General features: G+C 42.3%; 1 protein-coding gene across 1 annotated transcript; it reads right to left on the bottom strand.

Moving 5' to 3' along the window:
- Positions 1-430: 430 nt before the first annotated feature.
- On the bottom strand, positions 431-26,507 carry LOC128517041 (uncharacterized). Its single transcript, XM_053490788.1, has 5 exons — positions 26,223-26,507; positions 18,355-18,897; positions 13,843-14,391; positions 2,893-2,979; positions 431-2,775 (listed from the first exon to the last, which is right to left on the bottom strand). The coding sequence occupies exons 1-5, from the start codon at positions 26,237-26,239 to the stop codon at positions 1,836-1,838; spliced, it is 2,136 nt and encodes a 711-aa protein (XP_053346763.1). The 5' UTR covers positions 26,240-26,507; the 3' UTR covers positions 431-1,835.

Genomic DNA, 26,507 nt, shown 5'->3' on the forward strand with positions numbered 1-26,507 from the left:
ATTAGTAGTAGTACACTTAAAAATGCTGGGTTACTGTAAACACATTGTTGGATTGTTTATGCTCGATCAAAATTCTGTGTTATTTCGGGTACTTTAATCACACTGTTGGGCTGCTTTTGCTATGAATACTTAAAGTGCTGCATGATTAAACTTAACGCAAAAAAAGGAAAAAAAAATTCTTCGTTTCCTCCCCAGACCTTTTGTTTCTGTGTTTATGCAGTAAACCGATGGGTGAACACGATGATTTAATTAAACACGAATATATATATATATATATATGTGCCACTTAATTCAAATCCAACATTTTAATGGTTAGTGATTGGTGCATGGGCGTCAGCTCAAACGTTTTGAGCATTCATACTCCCGTTGTTTTAGAGCCCTTTACTACCCCAACCCCCCCCCCCCCCCCCAAATCCAAAAGCCAGACCGACCAAATTTCTTAATCACTGCTGAAGTAGTTAAATATGCTTATACTGTGGATACGTAGGTTACATTTAAAAAGTACAATTGCAAGTAAATTACAAACTGCATGTAATTTACAATGTAAATAAAACAGTATTAGACACAAATATATGACATGGTAGTATATAAAATGAAAAAGCTCAATGATTATAAATTATTAATTTATTGTCTAGATTTAACTTCATTCAGCCATTTAAGTTATATGAAAAATAATGTGCCTACCAGCCCACTATTATTTTCTGTTCAAATTTAAAGATGCCTGCGTGTGTGTGCAAAAAGACGAATACAAAGAATACAAAAGTGTATAATCTTTAATAAAGTTAGCCTAATACAATATTGTTTCCAATGCTGAAGCAAACATAATTTTGTTTTAGACTATTCGCTGAATAGAACGCGACAGCGCGCTCCGAGGTGACACCCACAAAACCCCCAGTTACTGTAATCCCTCTTCTCACCTTTCATTCAAGATAAGTGTGAAGTTATCAAACCGGTTTCGCTGATGGGGGAATTCAAAGAATTGAGGAGCTTAAAACGATTTAACAAGACCGGGTGGACGTCTCTGCCTAAAATGTATTTCGCCAGCAAAACATAAACATAAATAGAAATACAATGTTTATTGGTACCAATTAAACCAGACTTCATAGTTGGATTTGATATTTAAGTGTAATTTATAAATTTACTGAATATATTTAAATTTTGTAAAATAACTAAACCTGTTTCCTTCCTAGACCTTTTGTCCACATCACAATGGACTAAAGCTCAGCACGTCCACTGTACTCTCCTTGTTTTAATCTGTAATGTTTAAGTGGAATACATTTTGGGTATATGCTTAAATATTCATCATTACACAAGCATGAATTAAGGAGTTGTTATGCTGTCATAAAAAACAACATAAAAAAAGCAGAGAAGATTTAACAATTTAGAAGAGAACAACAGTCTTTCCGTTAATGTGTGTGTGTGTGTGTGTGTGTGTGTGTGTGTGTGTGTTTGTTTGTTGTGTGTGTTTAAAGGAGAGGAGAAAGTTTTAATGTGTAAGATGAGGAGGGGGAGACAGGAGGGCCTGAAAGCAAGAGTCTCCACTTACTCTAACCACACACACACACACACACAGAGCGCCTGCACGCATAAACAGAAACACTGTCAGGATTTATTTTTCCATGTTTTAAAAGGTAAGGTGCAGGTTTTTTTGTTTTATTTTTACTTTATATTTTGTATTAATTATTTTTATGTTTTGATTTTTTTGGGCTGTGGAACGAATAATTTGAGTTTCCATTATTTGTTATGGACAATTTGCTTTGATTTACCAGTGTTTTGAAATACGAGCCCCCCCTAATGGAACAAATTTTGCTCATAATCCAAGATTCCACTGTATATTAAATGTGGAAGTGTTGCTTTAGGGTTTTCCAGTTCTTGTCAAACCCTGAGACCCCTTCAAATAGATGGTTATGGATCTTCGCCCAAGCCTCCACCTCTGATTCCCACAGAGCTGCTCTAGAGCAAATGAGTTGAGCCACTTCATTTTTGCTCCCTTTGGCGAGACTCATTCCACTTTTACAGATGAAAAGCACATCTAGACCAATAAAGAAGGCATTTAAGCCAATGAACCCTGCCCTGGCTGACTGTGAAAGAGCCACGGGAGTTCCTTTAGCCACCTGGCCAACATCAGGAAGATCTGCAGCCAGCTTTGGGATGCTCCGACTGGCTTGAGCTTCCTGAAGTCCCAAATTAACTGCTTTTGCAATCACCTCTTCACTTCCTAAAACTTTTACAGCTGAAGCTCCATCCACAATAGCATCAATACCTTTTCCTAAAGCTCCGACACGAGCTGCCAGTTTCACAACTTCAACTGCTGTGGTCACAACCTGAGGACCTACTACAGGACCCTCAGTTCTGGCCACTGTTTCCATACAATCCAGTATCATCTGCACATCTTCCATAAAATTGACAAAGGTGTTGTTGGCCTTTTTTCCTTGGTGACTGTTGACTGCCATTTCAGTGATGCCTGTAACAAGGCTGTTAACGCCACTAGTGACTCCAAGACCAACACCAGTGAGTGTGAGAGCCAGAGATACACCTGCAGTAACAGGAGCAAGAGCTAATCCTACGATGGACAAAACACCTCCTGCAATACCGACTGAACTTCCAGCCACAGTGGAGATGTTGGAACCTTTCTTCATCCTGTCCAGCTGAACTGCAGCTTCCTCTAAATCAGACAGGAACTGAACCATCCTGGAGTGACGCTCACTGAATAATTCAATGAAGTTCTGTGCTTTTTTATCAAATAGGAAATTCATTCTGAATGACTCGTCCATTCTGTAAAGAAAACACTCTTAAATACTAATAGAAAATGTATCCATTTACAATTCCAATTAAAACATTGATTTTAAAAATGAAAAAATATCAAACGAGCAAACAAATAAATGTTTTTACCTGATTTTGTTTAGCTGGAGTACATGGTCATACAGGTTCTCAGTCATGTTCAAATTAAATTCCAATGATGATCTCCGATTGTTGCTTCTGTAACATAACACGTGTTAATTGTAGAACACAAAACCCTGTAGAACACAATTGGATTATTTGATTGGATTACGTAGATGAAAATATTCATTAATTAATTTATTTTCTATACCACTTATCCAGTACAGGGTCAAAGGAAGCCTTGGACACATGACAGGGTACACCCTGGATAATACTATTATAATCATTATGCATAAAACCACCTTGTAACTACCTATATCTCTACTGTGCTAAAATGTATGCTTGTGTTTTTGCCTCTTAAATATTGTTTCATACTGCTGTTTGCTCAACCCTACTTGTTTTTCACCTAATGCTGGGGATGGTTGTTGAGTTCAGGACAGCACAGAAGGACCACTTTCCACTTAACACCAATGGCTCTTCTGTGGAGATTATCAAGATCCCCAAATTCCTTGGTGTTCATCTGATTTAAAACCTCAGCTTGTCCATCAATACCAGTTACTTAACAAAAAGATCCCAGCAATTTCTCTACTTTTTGATCTACATCCTCACCATATTCTACAGAGAGACTATAGAGAGCTTCCTAAGCATCTCTATTACTGCCTAGTTTGAAAAAGCACCGTCTTGGATTACAAGACCCTGCAGCGGATATTAAGGACAGCTGAGAAAATTGTTAGGGTCTCTCTTCCCTCCATCACAGATATACACAAAAGACGTTGCATCCACAAACCACCAGTATTGTGGATGACCGCACACACATACACACACACACTGTACCCTTCTGCTGTCTGGAAACAAGTACCAAAGCATAAACGACCATGGACAGATTAAGGACTCGGATCAGTAATTCTCTCTTAAATTCTTGATATTGGTGATATTATATTGATAACAGCAAGCAACTTCATTAAAATGGAAATGATCTCCAAATATACCATTCCTGTGGTACCACTAAATCATCTAGTATTAATATAAACCATTGATGATCTGTGTAAAACGCACGCCGATGCGAGCTGCTTTATTTCAGTCATAATATACTGTAGCGTTTTTCATTGCTACGAAGGGACTTGGGGAGACGAGTGAGCTTCCTTGCTGCCCAATGCAAATGGCTGGGAGTATTTTATACATCACGGCACCAAACAGCATCAATTACACAATCAACAGTCACTAAAGACATATCAACAGGACACACTTCTAACTCACACACACACCCTGGCCGAAGCCACTAACCCAACCACCTTTCCTCGACAGGGTGACAACCTAACAACCCCTCCCGCAAAGCATGATGGTTACTAGTCCAAACCCCACCCACGCCACACTGCCCCCACCCAAACTGTGACTGTCCCCGGTCACGATGGCGAACTCAGTCCTGGAAGCGTGACGATGGTCGGCGCTGGCGTTGTGAACGCCGGAGTCTTTTTGCGGGGGAAGGAGGGCCGCTACTCTCTCCCTGAGGCGGACCAGCCTCCACAGAGTTCGAGGTCAAGCTGGCGTTGGGCTGGTAGGGCACGAGACGGTCCCGGTGGAGCACGACCACTCGCGACCGCCCCGTCAACCTCACCCGGTAGACTACATCAGAGAGCTGGCCGATTACCGTACAGGGGCCCACCCAGTGAGACATGAGCTTAGGCGAGAGCCCCCTTTTCCTTCCGGGAGAATACACCCAAACCTGCTCCCCAGTAGCAAAGTCTCGCCCTCGGCTGTGAGTGTCATACAAGCGGCGCTGTTTAACACCAGCGTCCGCCAAGTGTCTACGCGCCAACTCATGGACACGGAACAGTTTGTCTTTTAACAAACAAAATTAATCCACCCCGGCTTCGTGGGTAGATCCACTTGTGGAGGGGGGCCGAACACAAGGTCCACAGGCGTGCGCAACTCGCGCCCGAACATTAACGCAGCTGGCGTCAGCTGAGAGGACTCCTACACTGCTGTGCGATATGCCCACAGCACGAGAGGCAAATGTTCGTCCCAATCCTTCTACCGGTCACTGGTCAGCGCAAATCGGCTGATTATTAACGGGGGCTCCGGAGGACTGCGCAGGGAGAATGTTCTGATTCACGGGGGTCGGAGAGTGTTCGATGACGCGACCACCCACGCGCTCTTCAACCCGCTCGCAGTGCAGACAACGCTCTTTGCTACACGGCCGGCGGGATAAAGCATCGGCGTTAGCATGCAGTTTTCCCGCTCGGTGCTGAACGGTAAAATTATAATCCTGCAACCGCTCGAGCCAGCGCGCTAACTGCCCCTCGGGCTCTTTAAAACTAAGCAGCCACACCAGCGAAGCAAGATCGGTCCGCAGCGAGAAGGATTGCCCATATAAATACGGCCTAAAATGTTTAAGGGCCGTGACGACCGCCAACAGCTCACGCCGCGTGACGCAGTAATTTTTCTCCGGTCCAGACAACGCGCAGCTAAAGTAGGCGATAGCATGCTCTTTACCCTCGGAAACCTGAGACAGGACAGCCCCTAGCCCTACATCGCTTGCGTCCGTGTTGAGGATAAACATACACGACGCGTCAGGATATCCGAGAACGGGCGACGTGACCAGAGCTTACCGTAACCGAGTGAAAGCGCGTGCGTGCACCCTGTCCCAGCGAAACGGCTGATTCTTTTTCGTGAGGCCGTGCAGCGGACTAGCGATCGTGGCAAAATCCTTCACGAACCGACAATAGTACAAGGCTAACCCGAGGAAGGTGCGTAGCTGCGACACGTTTATCGGTTCAGGTCAATTCTGTACCGCAGCAATTTTGGCTGGATCGGTGGCAATCACTTGAGCGCTAATCACGTGTCCCAGAAACACGGTCTCTTGCCACAACAGCTGGCACTTTTTCGGGTTGAGCCGCAAATTCGCCCGCCGGATAGCCAAAAATACCTCCCGTAGGTTAGCTAGCGCGACCTCAAACTCCTTGCCGTGCACCAGTAAATCGTCCAGGTAGACGACACAACGATTGCGAGGAATGTCGGCCAACACTTTCTCCATCAACTGTTCGAACGTAGCTGGAGCGTTACATAGGCCGAACGGCATGCGCCGGAATTGCCTCAGCCCTTCATAACACCTACTGCATTTAATTCTTATAATAACGCAAAAAACACATCATATGCTGACACAGTAGCATGAATCGATGAACGCTGTACTTCTTGTGTCGGTGGTCGTGGAGGAGAGTTGGAGGTTGCCCGGTAAGTTTTTTTCCCTTCTCACCGGGCCTATGCGTTTCCCGGACGGAGGGGGCAGATTGCTTGGTGGTGCGCTGCCGACCCACAATAGGCGCACAGTCCCTCCCGGTAACGGCGTTCACGCTCGGCCACAGTTAGGGAGGCGCGTTCTACTTGCATGGACATCTCCGTGGGTCGGTGGTCGTTAAGTGGCGTGAGCTAAGGTGGGTGCTGATGGCAGGGTTCTTGGGACTGGCTTCAGGCAAGAAAGGAGGCGCTGGTCGATCCGGAGGGCGAGCTGAATCAAACCCCCCCATGTAGCGGGAAGCTCTCGCCCGGCTAGCTCGTCTTTAATCCTAGGAGCCAGTCCCTCGTAGTAGGATGTCCGGAGCGCGGCGTCTCCCCAGGAGGTTTGCACTGCCAGAGTACGGAAATCCGCGGTGTAGCGACTCACGGACAATCCACCCTGCCGCAGGTGGTATAGCTTTTTGTCGGTCTCCACCTCGCCCGCAGGATGTTCAAAGGTAAGCTTTAACTGGCGAGTGAACTCGTTGTATGAATGGGCGGTATCTGAATCGAAACGAAGAACTGCCGTGGCCCACTCAACTGCCTGCCCTAATAGCAGCGAGACGAGGGGAGCAATGCGCAATCGATCAGTGGAGTATTTGGTGGCATTAAACTCAAACACTAGGTCGAGAGCAGTTAGAAACACAATGCATTTCCCGTCCGTGCCATCCTATTTGTCCGGTAAAGCGAGGAAAACATCAGAGGTTGGGGGGGGGGGGCTGCGGCCGCTGCGACGGTAGGCCGGTTATCAACTGCCTCGCGAAAGGCCGCGTTCTTCTGCCGAAGCTTCGCCACCTTGGACTGACATGGGCGAAACTCAATGAATGAGCGAGTGTGAAGCACCATCTTGTCTACTTTTATGCTTTCTGTCTCATTGTACTACTTCCGGGTCCTAGTGCTGATCGCGGAACGGGTGTGTGTGACAACTAGTAGATTATGAATTCATTTAACAACAGTGTTTCATTTGATTTTATCCGCTACTACGTGCAGCTCTAAAGTCGCTCATTAATCCTTAAGAGAGACCCTGAGGCGTCAAATTTGCTGACTGGGCATTGGGGGCGCTATTAATTATCTGCACGTCTGTTAAAAACAACAACAACAACAACCACCCACAAACATATTTCCACGTGCTGCTGTTAGCTGCAAAAAAAATGGCACTATCAAAAAATCTAAAGAGAACAGTTAGCAGTGAAAACAGGATCTTTCATGATGAATGGACAGAGAACTGTGCTCGCAAAGCACAACAAAACGTCATGTGTTTTTGCATGTTGAGCGTTCGCTCTGCACCTCGCTGATGCACTTATTCACCCTCGTATCCAGATATAACAAATAAGAATTTAGATCGATTGAAATATTTCTGTTCTGAAAAATGAGGTTTTCAAATAAAGAGCTTTTTTGAGACTGTCAGTCCGATTTTTAAAAATTTTTTTATTTTCATTCTCTAGTTTAAACAATCTCACGGGCCAGATGTTTTTGCTTGCGAGCCACATGTGGCCTGGGGGCCGCTAATTGCCGACCTATGGTCTATAGTCATATCCTCCTAATACTCAAAAAAAAAAAAAAAAGTTTTCATATTAAAATTTTTTAAACATAGTGAGATGTCAGAAACATGTTTCACAGATTTTTTTTTTAAACTGTCATTTATTTATTAGTTATAACATGTCCCTTGTAATGGACACTGGGTCTTGCTTTGTCTAAAGAAGTACAATGAATTTTAGTTCTATTTAGTAATATATATATAATAAGTAATAAAGTTGGATCCAACAATAAACGGACCCTAGCACCCTGCGCCATCACCACCTGGGCACAGCTATGATGTCACTCAATGTGATGTCACTGAACATGATGTCACTCAATAGGATGTTCCACAGTAGGTTCTTAACCAACTTTTGGTGTATGTTTAAGGCATCAGCACAGCTGACCAGATTGAAATATCAAACATTTATATCCTCAATGTCGTTAGATAACATAGGCCCGGGTCGGTGTCGATTGCATAATTCTCTAGGAAGAGTGTCATAGTGCTTGGGCCCTAATAAGATACATACATATACAAAAAGGCTGGTCTTTTGCCAGTTTCCCAGATGCCTGGTGGTCTGATCTGTATTGGATCAAACTGTTTGTGGCAGCCAGATCAAAGCAACATAGGATGGTGCAGACAGTCAAACAGTATCTGTCAGAGGACAAAAATTAATTGCTGGGTCTCAGGAGGATATAGCACCACTCAGCAGTAAAAGCCAGCAAACGCACAAATCCAAATGCTGCCACCGTGAGGCATGGTGGTGAAACCAGAACACACCTTGAATACCATCTGTATGTCAACCCACCCTCAACTTTAAACAGGATGTAAATGTTAGATCACTAACCAAAAAAACTTTAATTCTAAAGGAGTTTAGACATGGCTGGATGTTGGTGACTACAGTGCCTTTTCTGAACTTCTCCACTCATTCTATACTTATCTTAATTCCCAGAGGACGTTGGGTCGAGGAGGAGGAATTGCAGTGATCTATAGGGATAGACTTCTATTGTAAGCAGAAGTCTTTCTTATTTGAGCTTAGCCGCTCACACAGTGTTTTGTGGGGTGATTTTTTTATTATTTTTTTTTTTATTTTTGGCTAAATTATTAATTTAGTTTTTTATCCACCATGGTCCTAGCCCCACACAGGAGCAGGGACACACACTTGATCTTGTTTTATCTCATGGGTTATTTATTTCTAATATTGAAGTTTGTGTTGCAGTATTTTCTGATTATATGCCTGTTTTGTTTGACTCTGCTAAACCCTGTGTGCATGTACAGCACTTTAGCATGTTTAACTCGTCCACTGCAACCAAGCTAAACACAAGCTAATTATGCAACACTATTATGCTAGGCTAATCGATCTGTTGCCAATGAATACAGTAGCACACTGAGCCATAGCGAACATAGAGATTTTTGCCATAGTAAGCACCAGAAATGTTAAAGGGCTAATATACAGTACATATTGTTTTGTGTTAGGGTATTGCATTTTGTATGTTTATGCAGTTGTCAAATATATGTACTAAGGTAGAAGGCATGTGAAACATATCATTTGACAATTTTGCTAGGTTATTTACTATTTGAATTGCTGTGTTTACTTTGGTAATACTGGTACTGTTGTTGAATTGAGTTGAGCCAAATGTGGAAAATCTTTGTTTTTCTTATAATTTTGCTTGTTGAAAAGGAATATTTTGAGGAACTTACTTCAAAGTACATTTTAATGTTCAACGGTAGAAGACTCAAATTATTGATGTATTTACACAGATGAGAGTCACAGTTCTCTGAAGATGCTATAATGTTAATGATGAAGATGATAATAATAAAAAACAGCTGAGCTACTATGACCAAGCTGATGGCGAAAGTACTGAGGTGATTGTTAATGAGGGAGATTCAAACCCACCTTATATAAAAGTGCTTTGTAATGGGTGCTTTGTTTATATGCATTTATTTTCATCCACCTTGCTGAGAGAAAAAGTGTACTGGGTGTTTATTTTGTAGTTTATGCACAAAATGACGTAGGGCTAACTACTGATGCCAACATTGGCCCAATGTATGCCTTGATGTTGGCCCAATGTTGGCCCTTCAGCAGTGTGCTATCTGGGGATGTTAAAAATGTCAGTGAGAACATCTGCCAGCTGTTCAGCACATTCTCTGAGCACTCTACCAGAGATATTGTCTGATCCCGCAGCTTTACATGGGGTGACTCCGCGTAGAGTTTTCCTCACATCAGGTGTGGGTCATTGGAAGGAGGTGAGGTCGAACTGAGCGTTGAAGCTGTTCAGCCATCTGGAAGAAAGCCGTCACTGTGATGATGTCCTGTAGTTGGTGATGGCTTGTATGCCCTGCCACTGCGTGTCACTGCTGTCCCTGACATGGTTGTGGATTCTCTGGGCGTGTGCACATTTCGCCTCTCTAATGGCCTGGGAAAGTTTGGCTCTTGCTGTTCTTAGAGCCATCTTGTCTCTTGCTCTTAAAGCAGCATCTCCACAGTAATCCACGGTTTCTGGTTAGGGCGTAACAATGATGTCATCGGTGGACTTGTTGATGTAGCTGGTCACTGATGATGTGTACTCCTCCAAAGCAGTGAAGTCGCCATAAGTCAGCCTCCCTGAACATGTTCTAGTCAGTGTTTTCAAAACAGTCCTGACAAGCAAAGATGGCTCCTGCTGGCCAGGTTTTCACCTGCTTCAGAACCAGTTTTGGACGCCTGACGAGTGGTCTCTATGTTGGAATTAACATAACAGAGATTTGGTCTGAGTAGCCGAGGGGGGGGCGGGGCTCTGCCCAATATGCGCTGGAATCAGTATCCACACACTGATGGAATTTAGGGAGCACTGACTTAAGATTTGCATGGCTGAAATTTCCAGTGACAAACAGTTTATCAGGATTTGTGTTCTCAAGTTTATTTATCCTAGGATACAGTTCACAGCATTAGTGCTAGGTGGAATGTACACACCGATAATAAAAACTATGAATTGGTGAAAATGGTCATATCCCATGGTAGATAATAAGGTCCACATCTAACAGTCACAAACTCTACCAGCGATGAGCAATAGCTAGAAACTAGCACAGAGTTCTTACACCATTTCGTGTTGACATAAAACACAAGGCCCCACTGTAAGTCTTACAGCACAGAGCTGCATTTTTGTCAATCGCCGGCTACGGTTTGTTTTTAGCCTAGCACAGACTCCCATCCACTTGCCATGCTTCCTATTACATTTTTTGCATGTGACCAATGCCTCTCCATTTCTGCCTCTAGCTCTGTGATTTTTAACCAGTTTGAGCCCATTTTTCTTCATTTTCTGTTAAAGATTATTGGATTTATGAAGCCTGCAGGTTCGCCTGCTAATCCCATTTCTCCACATGTTTTTAAAGAGCTGGCTTGCATTCTACTGTAAGTCTCCTAGTTAAAAAAAAAAAATTAAATAGCAGCTTGGAATCTGGTGTGATACTCAGTACTTTTAAACAAGTGGTTGTGCAGCCTTTGTTAAGGAAAACTAATATTGATTCCTCTGTGTTTTCTAATTATAGGCCAATGTCTAAGCTACCATTTTTCTATAAGATTCTGGAGAAAAGAGTATATACACAATTAAAAAGTTATCTTAGTGACCATGGAATCTCTGCGGTCTTCCAGTCTGACTTTAAGGCTCTTCATAGTACTGAAACAGCTCTGTTAAAAGTCTTAAATGACTTTTACAGTATTACTGATTTTGTGATTCTACTGCTCCCTGATTTAATAGATGCCTTTGATACAATAGACCATGACAACCTTCTGTTGCACTTAGAACACTGGGTGGGAATTAGGGGGGGACAGCTCTAGACTGGTTTAGGTCCTACCACATCAATAGGACATTTTCTGTTAGCCTTGGAGATTTTAAGACTTCATTAGCTCCTCTGACATATGGGGTCCCACAGGGTTCTATCCTTGGGCCCCTCCTTTCTCATTGTATTTGTTGACACTTGCCTTTATCCTGAGAAAAATGGCATCTACTTTCACTTCTATGTGTGTGTGAATGATAGTCAGGTTTATCTTCCAGAAGTAAAAAGGAAGGGATGTTACTCTATCACGGCTCTGTTAACATTTCTTGATGATATAAAGGCATGGTTTGTCCTGCTTTCATTTTGATGATAAAAAGACAGAGATCTTGGTGTTTGGTCCTGCAAACCAGAGACAACCTCTGGACCACCTCTGGATTTGAAAGCCTTGAAGCAGTATGTTAAACCGACTGTGTCAATTTAATCCAAGTATTGAAATAGTTACATCTTCAGTCATTGTTTAAGGATTGCCAAAGACTCAGCTGTACAGACATCTAAAGGAAGTTCATTCCACCACATAGGTGCTAGAACAGATAAGAGTCTGGATGCATGTCTTCCTTCATCCCTGAGAAATGGTGGGACCAGGCAAGTAGTGCTGGAGAATCAAAGAGAACTTGGTGCAGTGCGTGGTGTGATTGTGCGTGGTGTGAGCTGAAAGGTAAGTGGGTGCTGCATTTTTAGCTTTGTACATAAGCATCAGGATGTTAAATTTGATGTGGGCAGTTACAGGAAGCCAGTGCAGGGAGCACAGAAGTTGGGTGGTGTTTAAGAAGGTTTAAAACGAGACATGAAGCTGCATTCTGGATTAGCTGCAGAGGACAAATGGTTTACAGAGAAAGACCTGCCAGAAGTGAGTTGCAGTAATCCAGTCTTGAATTAACAAGGGACTTAATGAAGGTATCCTGTGAAGAAAGAAATGGGTTAAGGTTAGCATTAGCGTTTTCTTCTGATTTAAAAATGTGTGGGGAACATGAGAGATGATTGTCCAGAGTTACCCCCAAGATTGCGGGCAGTGGCTGAAGGAGTGATCTGAATGTTGTCCAGAGGGGTCGCAAGGTCTTAACTGGGGATGAATTACCAGGGATGAATAGGGGATCCAATTCAATAGATGAATTGGATCCCCTCTATGTCACCTCATTTAAACTATCTTCTAGGTAAGACACAAATACATTCTAAATTTTAAGACCATTGCCACGCTGTTCCACAGATTCTAAGACTTGTAAGCATAGATAATACAATCTTGCGGTTCACTGTATCAAATAAAGCTGACAGGTTCAGAAGGATGAGGACGTGATAGTTTAGCTGATCTAACAGCATGGAGCTTCTTAGTGACTGACAAAAGCGTATTCTTTGTGGAATGTGCCACTTTGAATCCGATTTGGTTGGGATCATTAAGGTTGTTCTGTGAAAGATAAAGAGACATTTGGTTGTAAGCAGACCTTCCAAGAATTTTACAAATAAAAGAAAGAAGCAATATCGGGCCATAGTTGCTGACATCTGCTGAATCAAGGCAGGGTTTTTTAAGGATGCGAATAACCCTTACCTTTTTACAAGCAGCAGGAACATGACCAAATTATATGGAATGGTTGATGATGGTTGTGATGAAGGGAAGGAGGTCTTGTGAAATGGCCTGGAGCATTCTCTTCTGTTGTTCCATAATACCTTAAATAGCCAGGGAGCAGGACAAGAAATCTTTCTTGATTTAGAGGACAGAGGGCATAGGAGGTCCATAGATGAGGTGAGAGAGGAGAGAAAAGTATCAGTTGCAGTCTTTAGTGGTAGAGAGGAAAAGGAGTGTCTGGGTCTGGGGGGATGATAGGATATATGAAGATATATATGAAGACAAATAAGTGGGAGATGGAGTGAAGGTTTCTGCAGGTAAAAGAGACATTTTTGTGGTTAGCTTTAGACAGGCTAGAAAGAGTGATGGTGAAGGATACCAGGTAATGATCGGATTTATGAGGAGGGATAGCTGTGATATCTGTGGCAGGGGAAGGGTGGCAGAAAACCAGGTCAAGAGAAATCCCTCCCTTGTGTGTGGGAGGGCGACTATTAATGAAAAGTAATGAAGGAGAGGAAGAAATAAAAGAGAATTGGAGTTTGTTTACAAGGCCTTGCCCCCCTCCCCCTTTGGCATTTAAACCAACATTAGATGTTGATTTTATATGAAGTGTTTCGATTTAAATTGTGTGTCAAATGTGATTTTTAGTCATGTCTTTTAGATAATCGTATTATTTATGTGAAGCACTTTGGTGCACATGGGCCTGATATGCACTTGAATAGGAGAAAGCACAGTGTGTCAAATCTATTAAAAATAACAACGGAACTGCATAATACAATTTGAAATATCCATTAAATACCTTTCCTCCATCTTCTTGCATATCTGCTGAGTAACGGAGATGTAGTTCTCTAGCTGGAAGATCAGGGCTTCCACGTTGATGATGCTCGGCATGAAGAAAGATCCTTCATATCTTTTGATGTGGTGGATGAGGAGTAGAGACACCATTCTGGCTGCTAAGATCACGGAACATACGGACATGGAACTGACTTCCTCTGGCATGAAGCTCTTATTTTCATCTTCAAAGACGAACAGTGAGGTGACAGATAGCTTCTCTACTGCATCCAAAAAGCCCTGGAGTTTCTCCAGGCCTTCTAAAGTGTTTTTTAATACTTCTCCTAGCTCTTTTTCCAGCTTCTGCCTTCTAGAATCTTTTTCCATATAGCTCTGTTTATTTTTTTCCCAAGTTTGGTTTTTGTTCTCATCCTCGTCCTTAATGTTTTTAATCTTTTTGATCTCAGTCTGTCTCTCCATAGTCCATTTTGATTCCCCGTCACAGAACTCGTTCACAGTTTCAATTAGTTTGAGAGTGTCTGAGATGTACCTGTGCAGCTGCTTTTGCATTTTCTCTCTGTGAATAAAGAAAAAATCATTTAAATGTATACAATTTCTTAGTTTTTATTATTTGCCACATAAGGTAGCACTGCTGCTCAGCATGTCAAATCTTATCATATTAGTGCCTCTTTACTAAACAGAAAAAAAATTATGTTGCACATAAACAAATAGTTTTCAGTCATTCAGTTATTTCTATTCCATCAAGATCTCAGACAAACTCACAGCCTAACAGTGCGCTACAACCCCAGACCAATCAGAGACTGGACAAAGGCCAATTCTAATTGGCTGGGTTTAAGTCAGAATTAACTGTCTTTATTGTGACTTTGTGAGCTAGTGTTCAAAGGAGGTGAAAAGGCGGGTACAGGCAGGTTGGAATGGGTGAAGAAAAGTGTCAGGTGTGTTGTGCGATAAAAGAGTATCAGCGAGAATGAAAGGAAAGGTGTACAGGACAGTGGTCAGACCAGCAATGCTCTACGGCTTAGAGACAGTGGCGCTGAAGAAAAGACAGGAGGCAGAGTTGGAGGTAGCAGAGCTGAAGATGTTGAGGTTCTCTTTGGGAGTGACAAGGATGGATAGGATCAAAAATGAGTTTATTAGAGGGAGAACCCAGGTTAGATGTTTTGGAGATAAAGTCAGAGAGGCCAGATTGATGTGGTTTGGACATGTTCAGAGGAGAGATTGTGAATATATCAGACGAAGAATGCTGAGGTTGGAACTGCCAGGCAGGAGGTCTAAAGGAAGACCAAAGAGGAGATTTATGGATGCAGTCAGAAAGGACATGAAGTTAGTTGGTGTGAGAGAAGAGAATGCAGAGGATAGGGTTAGATGGAGGCAAATGATTCGCTGTGGCGACCCCTGAAAAGGAACAGCCGAAAGACAAAGAAGAAAGAAGTCAGAATTAACTGTCACCCAGTATTTCTTCTTCAACTGAGAGTCGGTCAGAAACCATGAAGATTTAAGCAAGTCAACTATTTATACGTGTCTCACATGCTGCCACAAATCCTAGAACATCCTTCCTCATAGTCACACGTGAAAAGCGTTGCTGGACCAGCAACAAGGTGCAGGCCCCTCCTGGGTGACAAGCCAGCCTAGAGCAGTGCCTCCATTCTAGTACCTGTGGGTGAATCGTTCCTTCGTCGAATGTTACTTGGGACTGTTTCTTGCCTCAGGGCCTGTCTGACCATGCCTTCGATCTCCCGCTGGGTAGCAGCCACAAGACAGAGTGGCAAGTGGATGCTCTCGGTAGAGGATGTATCCTGGGGTGGAGAGAACTGTCAAGATAGCACATGTGGCTTGGTGTTCTTAGAACCTGGGCTGTACGATATGGTGTAATTGAATCTTGAGAAGAATAAAGACCAGTGGGTTTGACGGGTGTTTCATCTTTTCCCTGACTTTAAGTATCCTAGTTTTTTGTGGTCAGTCCAAACCAGAAAAGAATGCTAAGCCCCCTCCAAGCAGCTTCTTCACTCCTTAAGAACTTGCTTGATAGCTAGTAGATCTCTATCACCAATGTCATAGTTCCGTTCAGCGGGTGTGAGTCGACAAGAGAAAAAGGAACAGGGATGCAGCTTGTTGTCCTTGGGTCTTCTTTGAGAAAGGATAGCACCAGTCTCTGTTTTGGTAGAGGATAGGTGCCAAAGTTAACCTCTGTTTGAGGTTTGTGACGTACTACTCTTTCCTTGGTTCCGCTGAAAGGGGAGTTAAGAAGGGGTTAGGGCTAAAAGGGAGGCCACCATAGTGCTATAACAGGTTTTCGTCTGGAGGTAGGCGTGGGCTAGTCAGTGACCACCTTGACCTTGGAGGGCTCCATCTGGATCTTGGAGGGGGTTATCACAAACCCCAGAAAATAAGTCGACTTCTGATGAAACTCACATAAAACGTCTCTGCCTTGACAAAAAGTTTGTTCTCTAGCAGCCCCTGTAAAACCTGGCAATCATTGGTAATATGTTTATCAAGGGAACGAGAAAAGATTAAAATGTCGTCTAGGTAAACAAATATAAACACGTTCAAAAAGTGCAGGTGTGGTATTTAGCCCAAAAGGCACCACTAGAAATTCATAATGACCAGTGGGAATGTTGGGCATAATGACCACTGGGGGAATCAGGTAATGGGCATTTTATAGGTCTAGTTTAGTAAAAATGCGCGCTCCCTGCAACAGTTCAAAAGCCGAGGTCATAAGGGGGAGGGAATAACGATAGTCCCCGATAGTCAATGCAGGACTATAAAGATTTGTCTTTTTGCTCCATGATAAAGAACGCAGTGTCTGTCGATGCAGAAAGGGGTTGGATGATGCCAGCTGCATGTGATTCAGAGATGTGTTGGTTCATGATTTCTCTTTCACGGAAAAAGAGGGAGTAGAGAAAACCCCTGGGAGGGACTGTGCTGGGGAGAAGAGCGATGGCATAATCATAGGTTCAGTGTGGTGGTAGGGAGATGGCAAGAGACTTTCTAAAGACCTCTTGGAGGTCAGAATACTCTACATTAATGAGATCAGGATACTCCCCTTTATCAGTTGCTGAAGAAAGCTAAATAGACGCAGAAAAAAGACGTTAGGACAGACTAACTTTAGCCAAAAACTGTGTTGCAGAACCCAGTTAATATGAGGGTTGTGTTGAACTAGCCAGAGGCGTCCAAAAACAATTAGGGTATGGGACCTATGCATGATGAGAAATGTGTGGTTGGAGATCCTGATGGGGAGAGTGCGATGAGAATGGTTCAGAACTACTGCAGCGTGACAGCCACAATGGTTAATTCGTGCCAAATTCTGAATTTACCAATACTGCTGCTGTGGAAAGATTGCTCAACTTACATTTTACATTTACTCATTTGGCGACCCACATTTTCAGTCTGTCGCTGCCACAGCTCACCAGCCTTGTAGTATCATGCACTCTGACCAGTGCTCCTAACCCACACTTATACACATCCCACACATTCATAACTTTATTTCTATTTATAAGGAAAAGACCTTACCTGATGTCTGTGCTGTCCCTAAGACAAACTCATACATATAATAAGATGGTGGCAAATGTTGATAACCAAAAAAATATTTCAAAGCAATATCATTAAAGCCCAATCCCAATTCTATTTTTTACCCCTTCCCCTACCCCTCGCCCCTTTCCCTAGTCCCTTGAAACGAAGTGGAAAGGGGAAGGGTTAAAATATTTTACCCAAGAAATGGGACACCACTACAACACTGTTATACATCATCATACATATCCATTCATGTACACATATGGCCGTAAGCAAAACAAACAATGCGTTATCAAATGCTCAGCAAACTGCCGTGCTACTTGTTTGTAGCATGCAGTAAAGTGTATATGACATAAAAATATATTTTTTGTAATATCGTGCAATCGGTGCTATCCGCTAGCAAACTTTAGCGATTTTTTTGCAAACGTTTCTTTACAGAACATCACCATAAACACAAACACAAGACTAAAGGTAATATACATATAATGAAAACTTGTCATAAAAATCCTTATTAATGGCAAAAATTAGTTACATTTATGGGTCTGCTTGCTCGAGTGAGCAGCCATGTTGAAAATTTCGCTTAGCCCTTCGTTTGAAGTGAGGTCCCGAAAAATCTTCGTTGGAGGGCTATCTGGCCCTTCCCCTTCCCCTTACCCCTCCAACAAAAAAAGGGGAAATGAGACACCTCTTCCCCTTCACGTGAACGCATCAAACGGAGATAAGTGTAGGGGTAAGGGGTAGAATTGGGATTGGGCTTAAATCAACACATCCTGGAAACTCATTTCCATGTTGCCTCACCTATGCTTTGAAACTGAATTTTCACATCAAATAAAATAAACTACCACAAAATTAGCCAAATAAATACACATCAGTTATGCTGAGTGATGAAACCTGGGGTAACATAATGTAATAATGTTTCTTAGCAAAATTACTTAATGAATCTATTGGGAATAATTAGAAAAATTCCATAATTAACAACATAATATAGTTTTTAAAAATTGTTCAATACCCTTGCATCTTCTTACAGATCTTCTGAGTGACACGTATGTATTTTTCCAGCTGGAAGATCAGAACTTCAATGTTGAAGAGGTTTGGCAAAAAGAAATTTCCTGGATCTCTCTTGAAGTGGATAAGGAGTGGAGACACAATTCTGGCTGCAGAGATCACTAACTTTACGGACATGGAACTCACTTCCTCTGGCATGAAATTTGCATTTCCATCTATAAAGACATGCACTGAGGTGACTGATAGCTTCTCCACTGCATCCAGAAAGTGATGGAGTTTCTCCAGGCCTTCTAAAGTGTTCTTCAGAACCTCTCCTAGCTCCTTCTCCAGCTCCTGCCTTCTAGAATCTTTTTTCAGATGGTTCCATATCTTCTGGCCCCATGTCTGGTTCTTGTTTTCGATCTTGTCCTTGATGTTCTTTATTTTTTTGAGCTCGAACTGTCTCTTTGTGGTCCATTCTGCTTCTTTGTCACAGAACTCCTTTACAGTTTCAATGAGTTTGAGAGTGTCTGAGATGTACCTGCACAGAGGCTCCTGGAGTTTATCTCTGTAACAAAAAAAAAGAAATCAAGTAAATTAAATAAAATTTTTAACAAATAATTATTTGCCTTAGTCTCTAAAACCATTTGTTGAAGTTGTCAATAAATAATTTGTTATTAGTTTATCAAATTTCAAATAAAAATTTGTCACATATACAGCCATATACAGAATTATATGCTGTAAAATGCTTACAGGACCGCACATGACCTAAAAAGAAGGAAGGGTTTGTCTGCAAGAAATAAATTGCACTAAAAATGTATAATTAAATTTTAAAATAGAATATTCGAGTAGAGAAATAAAAATATAAAATAAAATAAAAAATACAAATATTGTCACAAACACCCGCTTTGCGACCGGCACTAGGACCCGGAAGAAGTACAGTCGCAAAACAGAAGGCATAAAAGGAGACAAGATGGCGCTTCACATCACTCAGTCATTGAATTCGCCCGATATCGGTTCAGATCGCCTGTCTGACATTTTGTGAGTACTCACTTTCTTGGGTCTACTTTCTGATTCAAGTGTGTGTTTATAGGACGTGGGTTAAATTTGTGTTTTTCCCTTGCTCCCCTTTCGTGAGAGTCCTTAGACTAAATCGCGTGGTTATCCTGCCTACTCGCTTGCTTCCGTGTTTGGGTTTACCATCCACGCTACAAAGGGCTAACCGCTAAGTGCTAAGTCTTCTGATCATCCCTGTTAGTTCGTGACAGAATGACTGAGTCCTCCGCGGTAAATTCAGCGGATTATGCGCAATTTGCGATGTGGTTGATCGGCACGCCGAGCTCATCAACCAGCTAAACAGAGAGCTCGCTACTCTTCGCCAGAGTGTCCAAGACGTTGTGGCGGAGCTTCGGCAGGAGAACGCGGCCCTTCGCAAGGCTGTTGCTAGCGCGGCTAACCGGACGCCCGTCGCAGCGGCCGCAGCTCCGCCCCCCCTCCCCCCTCCAACTTCTGATGTCTTTCTTGCTTTACCAGATAAGTGGGATGGCACGGACGGGAGATGCAGTGTTTTTCTAACTGCTCTCGACCTGCTGTTTAAGTTCAATGCCATCAAATACTCCACTGATCGATTGCGCATTGCTCTTCTTGTCTCGTTGCTGTCGGGGCAGGCAGCTGAGTGGGCCACGGCAGTTCTTCGTGCTGACTCTGATACCGCCCATTTATACAACTAATTCACCCGTCAGTTAAAGTTAACATTTGAACACCCTGCGGGCGAGGTGGAGACCGACCCAAGCTGTACCACCTGCGACAGGGAAGTTCGTCCGTGAGCCGCTACACAGCTGATTTCCGTACTCTCGTCGTACAAACCACCTGGGGAGCGCCACGCTCCGGACCACCTACTACGAGGGGTTGGCTTCTAGGATAAAAGACGTGCTATCCGGGCGAGAACTTCCTGCCACCCTGGAGGGTTTAATTTAGCTCGCCCTCTGAATTGACCAACACCTCCTATCTCGCTCGAAGCCAGCCCAGAAAACCCTGCCGCCAGCACCCACTTTCGCGTTTACCACTTCACGAACGCCAACCACCGTCACTTCCACCACTCATGGACCTGTCGGTTCTCCACCTCCTGCCGTGGTTGACACCGGAGCCGGGGCACCCATGCAATTAGGACGCACCTCCTTGACCGCTGCAGAACGGGAACGGCGATTCAGGGAGGGACTCTGTGCTTATTGCGGGTCAGCAGCCCACCACAGAGCCGGGTCGCCTCCAACTCTTCGCCACCACGACCAACGTCTCCAGTCTCACGGTCCAAGTAAGCCTCCAGTTTGGCCACAAACGAGTCAGGAGTACTGCGTTCATCGATTCCGGTGCCGCAGGTAACTTCAACGCCCTTCGCCAGGGTACCATCAGGCCCTCCTTCTCGCCCGCCGCCGTGGGGTTCTTCTTTGTAAAGAAAAAGGGGGGTGAACTTCATCCATGTGTCGATAATCGGGCGCTAAACAAGATTACCATCAAAAACCGACACCCTCTGCCTCTTACCAACTCTGCCCTGGACGCCCTCTCTGGTGCCACCATTTTCACGAAGTTGGACCTTCGGAGCGCCTACAACTTGGTGCGTATCAGAGAGGGCGATGAGTGGAAGATGGCCTTCATCACTCCCACTGGACATTATGAAAGTCTTCCTTTGAGACATGTTGGGGCGGTGGGCATTTGCCTACCTGGACGACATTCTAATCTACTCACAAACAGTTAAAGAACATACCCAACACGTCAGGGCGGTGCTTAAGAGATTGCTCGCCCATCAACTGTATTGTAAGTTGGAAAAGTGCGCTTTTCACGAGCGCTCCACCACGTTCCTGGGCTTTGTCATCTCGCCCCAGGGTGTGGCCATGGACCCGCAGAAACTAGAAGCTGTGCGTCATTGGCCCCTACCCAAGACCCTTAAGCAGCTTAAACGGTTCCTCGGGTTTGCGAATTTCTATCGTCGCTTCATCAGGGACTACAGTACAGTTGCAGCACCCCTAACTGCCCTGACACGCCCATCATCTCATCACTTCCACCTCAACTCCACCGCCATCTCCACCTTCCACGAATTAATCAGTGTTTTAATTATAGTTATCAGTATGTAGACTTAAATGGTAATTATTCTGCATGTTCTCTAGTGGAGTTTGGCGTTCCGCAGGGTTCAGTTTTAGGTCCACTGCTTTTTTCCCTTTACATGCTTCCTCTGGGCAACATAATCCGTAAGCATGGTATTAGTTTTCATTGTTATGCTGACGACACACAATTATATGTCTCAGCTAAACCTGATGAGAAAAAACAGCTTACTAAATTTGAGCAATGTGTGCAGGACATAAGAAATTGGGTGCTAATTAACTTCCTTCTGCTTCTGATAGGACAGAAGTTCTAGTCATAGGACCGCATACAGCTGGGAGTAAAATTTTAGATGACACTGTAACTTAAGATGGCCTTTTTGTTCCACCAAGTGCAACAGTAAAAGCCTTTCATTTGAAGCTCATGTAGATAGTATTACCCGGATAGCATTCTTTCACCTCAGAAATATTGCCAAGATAAGAAATATATTGTCACTAAGCGATGCAGAAAAACTGGTTCATGCTTTTATCACCTCTAGGTTGGACTATTGTAATGCCTTACTGTCTGGTTGTTCAGCTAGATGCATAAATAAGCTTCAGCTAGTCCAGAATGCAGCAGCAAGAGTCATCACTAGAACCAGAAGATATGAGCACATCACCCCTATCTTATCTTCACTCCATTGGCTCCCTGTGAAATTCCGCATTAATTTTAAAATACTACTCTTGACATATAAAGCATTAAATGGTCTCGCGTCGCAGTACCTGAGCGAACTGCTAGTGTCTTACAAACCGCCACGCCTACTTCGATCAAAGGATGCAGGCTGCTTGTCAGTACCGCGTATTATAAAAAATACAGCTATTTATTTAGCCAAGCATTTTTATAAATAGATTTGCCTTAAATAAAGGAGCAGATCTGGGGGACTCATGGACGTAGATTATTATGGTGAACTGGTATGTTTAGATGCTGTCTTCCTCACTCTCATTAATCACTCAGGTTTGCTGACAGTGAGGTGATTGTTTGCTTTACATTTTAGTTCCCCCTCATGTTTGTGTTTCCTTTTGGCTCTCCCTTTTAGTTATGCTGTCATAGTTAGTCCTGCCGGAGTCTTTGCTTGCACTCTACAGTTAATATACATTCACATTATACATTGTGTGGCTGTGACCATACCTAACTGCCATCTCTCTTCTTTTTCTCTTTCTCACCCTCTTTCTTTTTCCTCTCTCCCCCTGTCCCCCCCTTTTACTCTTTCTCTCTGTAAGGATTTCTTGAATTTTGGTAGACCTCCTTTTGTCTACTCAGTGCTCAGCCTGTATTCTGCTTGTCCCGCCTGGATCCAGGGAACCCCTCAATGATACACACAAGTCAGTGCTCAGTGAGACGTTCAAAGTTTATTGTGGGAGACAGGAGTATATATACGCACACACACAAAGAACCAAAGAAAAGGTGGATGCAGGAGTGTTTACATCCAGTCTGGAATGCTTTTAAAAGATAAGGTAAGGAAGAACATAAATTTAGGAGTAGCTCTGCATTTACGAGCGTTTAACAGTTTTACGACCTTTAACATAAACTTCTATAGAATGTGTTTATTGAAAGTACAGCTTGTGTCGTGAGAACAGGAAGAAAATCACTCTGTTCTCATGCACACAGAATACAATGAAACATACTAAAAATCAAATATTCCCTACACTCTCTCTCTGTTGAGCTACACATGTCGTTCCTGAGCTGCCAGTGATTCAGACTCCCTCTGCCCTCCTGACCTGTCTGACCCATCCTGGTGCCCCGCTTCTGGTTGGAAATCTCGTCACATGAATGCATCTGGTGTCTGGGGATGATTCCCTCTACCTAGAAGATGGTTCCGGCCTCGACTGGTGTTGGAAACTGTTTCTCTGGGGACTTGACAGTTCGATAGTTCAGGACTGGAACTTTCTACAAGTCTACCTGAGTTTTCAATAACTACCTGGACTCCATATTAACATTAATTACCATCAGCTATTATAGCTGAACTGCCTGCCACCTAACATACTGTATAAATGCAGATTATTTACTGCTTTCTGTTTTACCCAAATGAGGATGGTTTCCCTGTTGAGTCTGGTTCCTCTCAAGGTTTCTTCCTATTACTATCTCAGGGAGTTTTTCCTTGCCAATGTCGCCCTTGGCTTGCTCACCAGGGACAAACTGACCATTTTGATCCATACACATTCACATTTTATACAAACTTAAATAATTCTTTTGATTGTGTAAAGCTGCTTTGAGGCAATGACAATTGCTAAAAGCGCTATACAAATAAAATTGAATTGAATTGAATGTAGAATTATTTTTTATAGTCTAAATAAAATGATTTTCTAATCCTGGGCTATCGTTTACTTAAACTATTTGTTAGTTTAGATTTAATGAGGTTTGGGCTCCAGGATGTTGAACATCGTGATCCCCCTCTTTAATGACATTCCCCTCTACATTTAATTTATATTGTAAATTTTTACTGTAAATAAAGTACTGTAATTATGAATTTGTTCAATATAATGTGTCACTTGAATTTATCTGCTACTACATGAAGCTCTCAACAAACCGCTTCTCATTAATTCTTAAGAGAAATAACTAAGTCTACAGTCTATAGTTATAGTTTTCCACACTAAAATCAGATTCTAATCAGAGTAGGATATACAATGATTTCTTCCCATGATCCTTAAAATCAACAAATTGCTGAAATCACACAAGGAAGTCAGGTGTCTGGCATAACATCATTCTCAAACAGAAACTGAAAATATATGTGTATCAGGCATATCTAAATGCAAGGGGACAGCAAACTATGCCATTTAAAAAAAAAATCTGATGACACAGCAATGTTCAGTGTATAAGGAATGGTGAGGAGAATGAAAACAGAGACTTGGTTTGTTGAACTATCAAGCTGAATCCTCTGCACATAAACACTGCCAAAAAAGTAGATAGTTATTGACTTCAAAAAGATCAAAATCCACTGTGTCCATGTTCAATTCAATTCAATTCAATTCAATTTTATTTGTATAGCGCTTTTAGCAATTTTCATTGCCGCAAAGCAGCTTTACATAGTCAAAAGAATTATTTAGGTTTGTATGGAATGTGAATTTGTATGAATCAAAATGGTCAGTTTGTCCCTGGTGAGCAAGCCGAGGGCGACAGTGGCAAGGAAAAACTCCCTGAGATGGTAAGAGGAAGAAACCTTGAGAGGAACCAGACTCAACAGGGAACCCATCCTCATTTGGGTGAAGCAAAAAGCAGTAAATGATCTGCATTTATACAGTGTGTAGGGTGGGAGGCAGTTCAGCTATAATAGCTGTTGTTAATTGAATAATAGCTGTTGTTAATTGATGTTGCCACTAAGGGTGAGGGTGTGGGGGCAGTCAATAACTACAAATACATAGGGGTGTAATTGGATGCCTGACTGGACTGGGGCCCAAAAATGGAGGCTGTATACAAGAAGGTACCAGGTGACCTCTATTTCCTGAGAAGACTCTTTTGTTGTTTGCAGGTCACTTCTGAATATGTTTTATCAGTCTGTTGTGGCCAGTATGAACATGGGAGATAAGCTGCTTAATAAGCTGCTCAGGAGGCTGCAAGCATATAAATCATAAAAAGGGATTCACTAGAGACTATAGTCAAGCAAAGGAGAAAGGACACTTAAAAATACAAAACTATCCTAAACGTGGCTCTTACCCATTGTCTGTTTTCTTATATAAAAAAAAATGGCACATTCAGTAACAGACACGTTCACTGTTCCATGAAGGGTTATGGGAGGGCGTTTATATCTGCACCCATTAGGCTCATTAATGAATCCCTAAAGGGTATTGTCCACCTTCTTATTGACGTTTGTTTATTCTCACAGCTGCTTGACCATGTAACACACAGTATGCTCAATATTGCACAAACTGTCTTTTCAAGTGATACTACCTCCTTAAACAGTTACATATATTTGATCATTTCTGTGCATGTCTATATATACAGTATTCCTGTAAAACTGGTTTATTCTATCATATCATATTTTTTTCTTCCCTCTAGGTATGTGTGTATGTTTAGCTTCACTACTGTTTAATGTTTAGATTTGTTTAACATAGTTTTTGCCACAAGTGTTTGACATGCTTTTATTTATCAATACTACCAGAACAAAAGATGTTGGCGGAGTGTTGAAAGCATTAAGACACTTAAGTTAAGTTGTAAATGAACAACTTTAAATAAAGTTTAGATTTAAAGTATTTAAAGTACTTAAAGATTTATGTTATTCAACCTAACATGGTGCCTGAAAGCAGACTCTTTGTACTAGACTTCAGCCTGTAATATTTGTGCAGGCAAAAGCCCCACCTTATGCACACAAAAGCTTTATCTTATCCTGTTATAATATGCTTTGATATGTGCAAACTGATCTGTTCTGTGGTTCTACAATATACACAGCACCAAATATAAAATGAGCCAGAAAGAAAATAAACATTTGCAAACTTTAACATCTGTCATTTCATTTCCTCATACAGTTAACAGTACATCTTTACAAACAGTGACATCAAAATAAATGAATTTACCAAAGTATTAGCACCTCAATAATATACTCTATAAGTGTAACAATAAAATGTTGACTACAAAGAAAAATCTATGTAGACATTAATTTAGGACTAATTTACTGGTGTTGGTGTGAATATGTGCAGAACAGAGATGATCATTACATTTACAGCCTTTCAGTGTTTCTCTATAAATATTTATTATTATCTGACCTGTACTTGAAAGATATACAAAGTATACAATTAAATACTTACTAAATTTGTTTAAATCACAAACCTGTTTTTGGATGCCATCTGAATCAGAACTGTAACTTTTGTAGAAGTGTTGAAAAAAGAAGAGAAAGAAGAGAAAGAACAATGCCCCGACTTCTCGTCACTGATAACACACTTGATTTCACAGCTGTTAAACTAAAACTGATGAACTTTCAGTTCTTTCCAAATGATTCTTTCCTGAGTGTCATGAGATTTACAATGATTCATGATTCGATCGAATCATTTTCCTCTCACGGTCTTAAGATAAATTAGGGTAAATCTATAATAACAAAAGATATGACCGTTTAAG

Source organism: Clarias gariepinus, unplaced genomic scaffold (assembly GCF_024256425.1).
Source record: "Clarias gariepinus isolate MV-2021 ecotype Netherlands unplaced genomic scaffold, CGAR_prim_01v2 scaffold_32, whole genome shotgun sequence".
In the NCBI taxonomy this organism is placed as follows: domain Eukaryota; kingdom Metazoa; phylum Chordata; class Actinopteri; order Siluriformes; family Clariidae; genus Clarias; species Clarias gariepinus.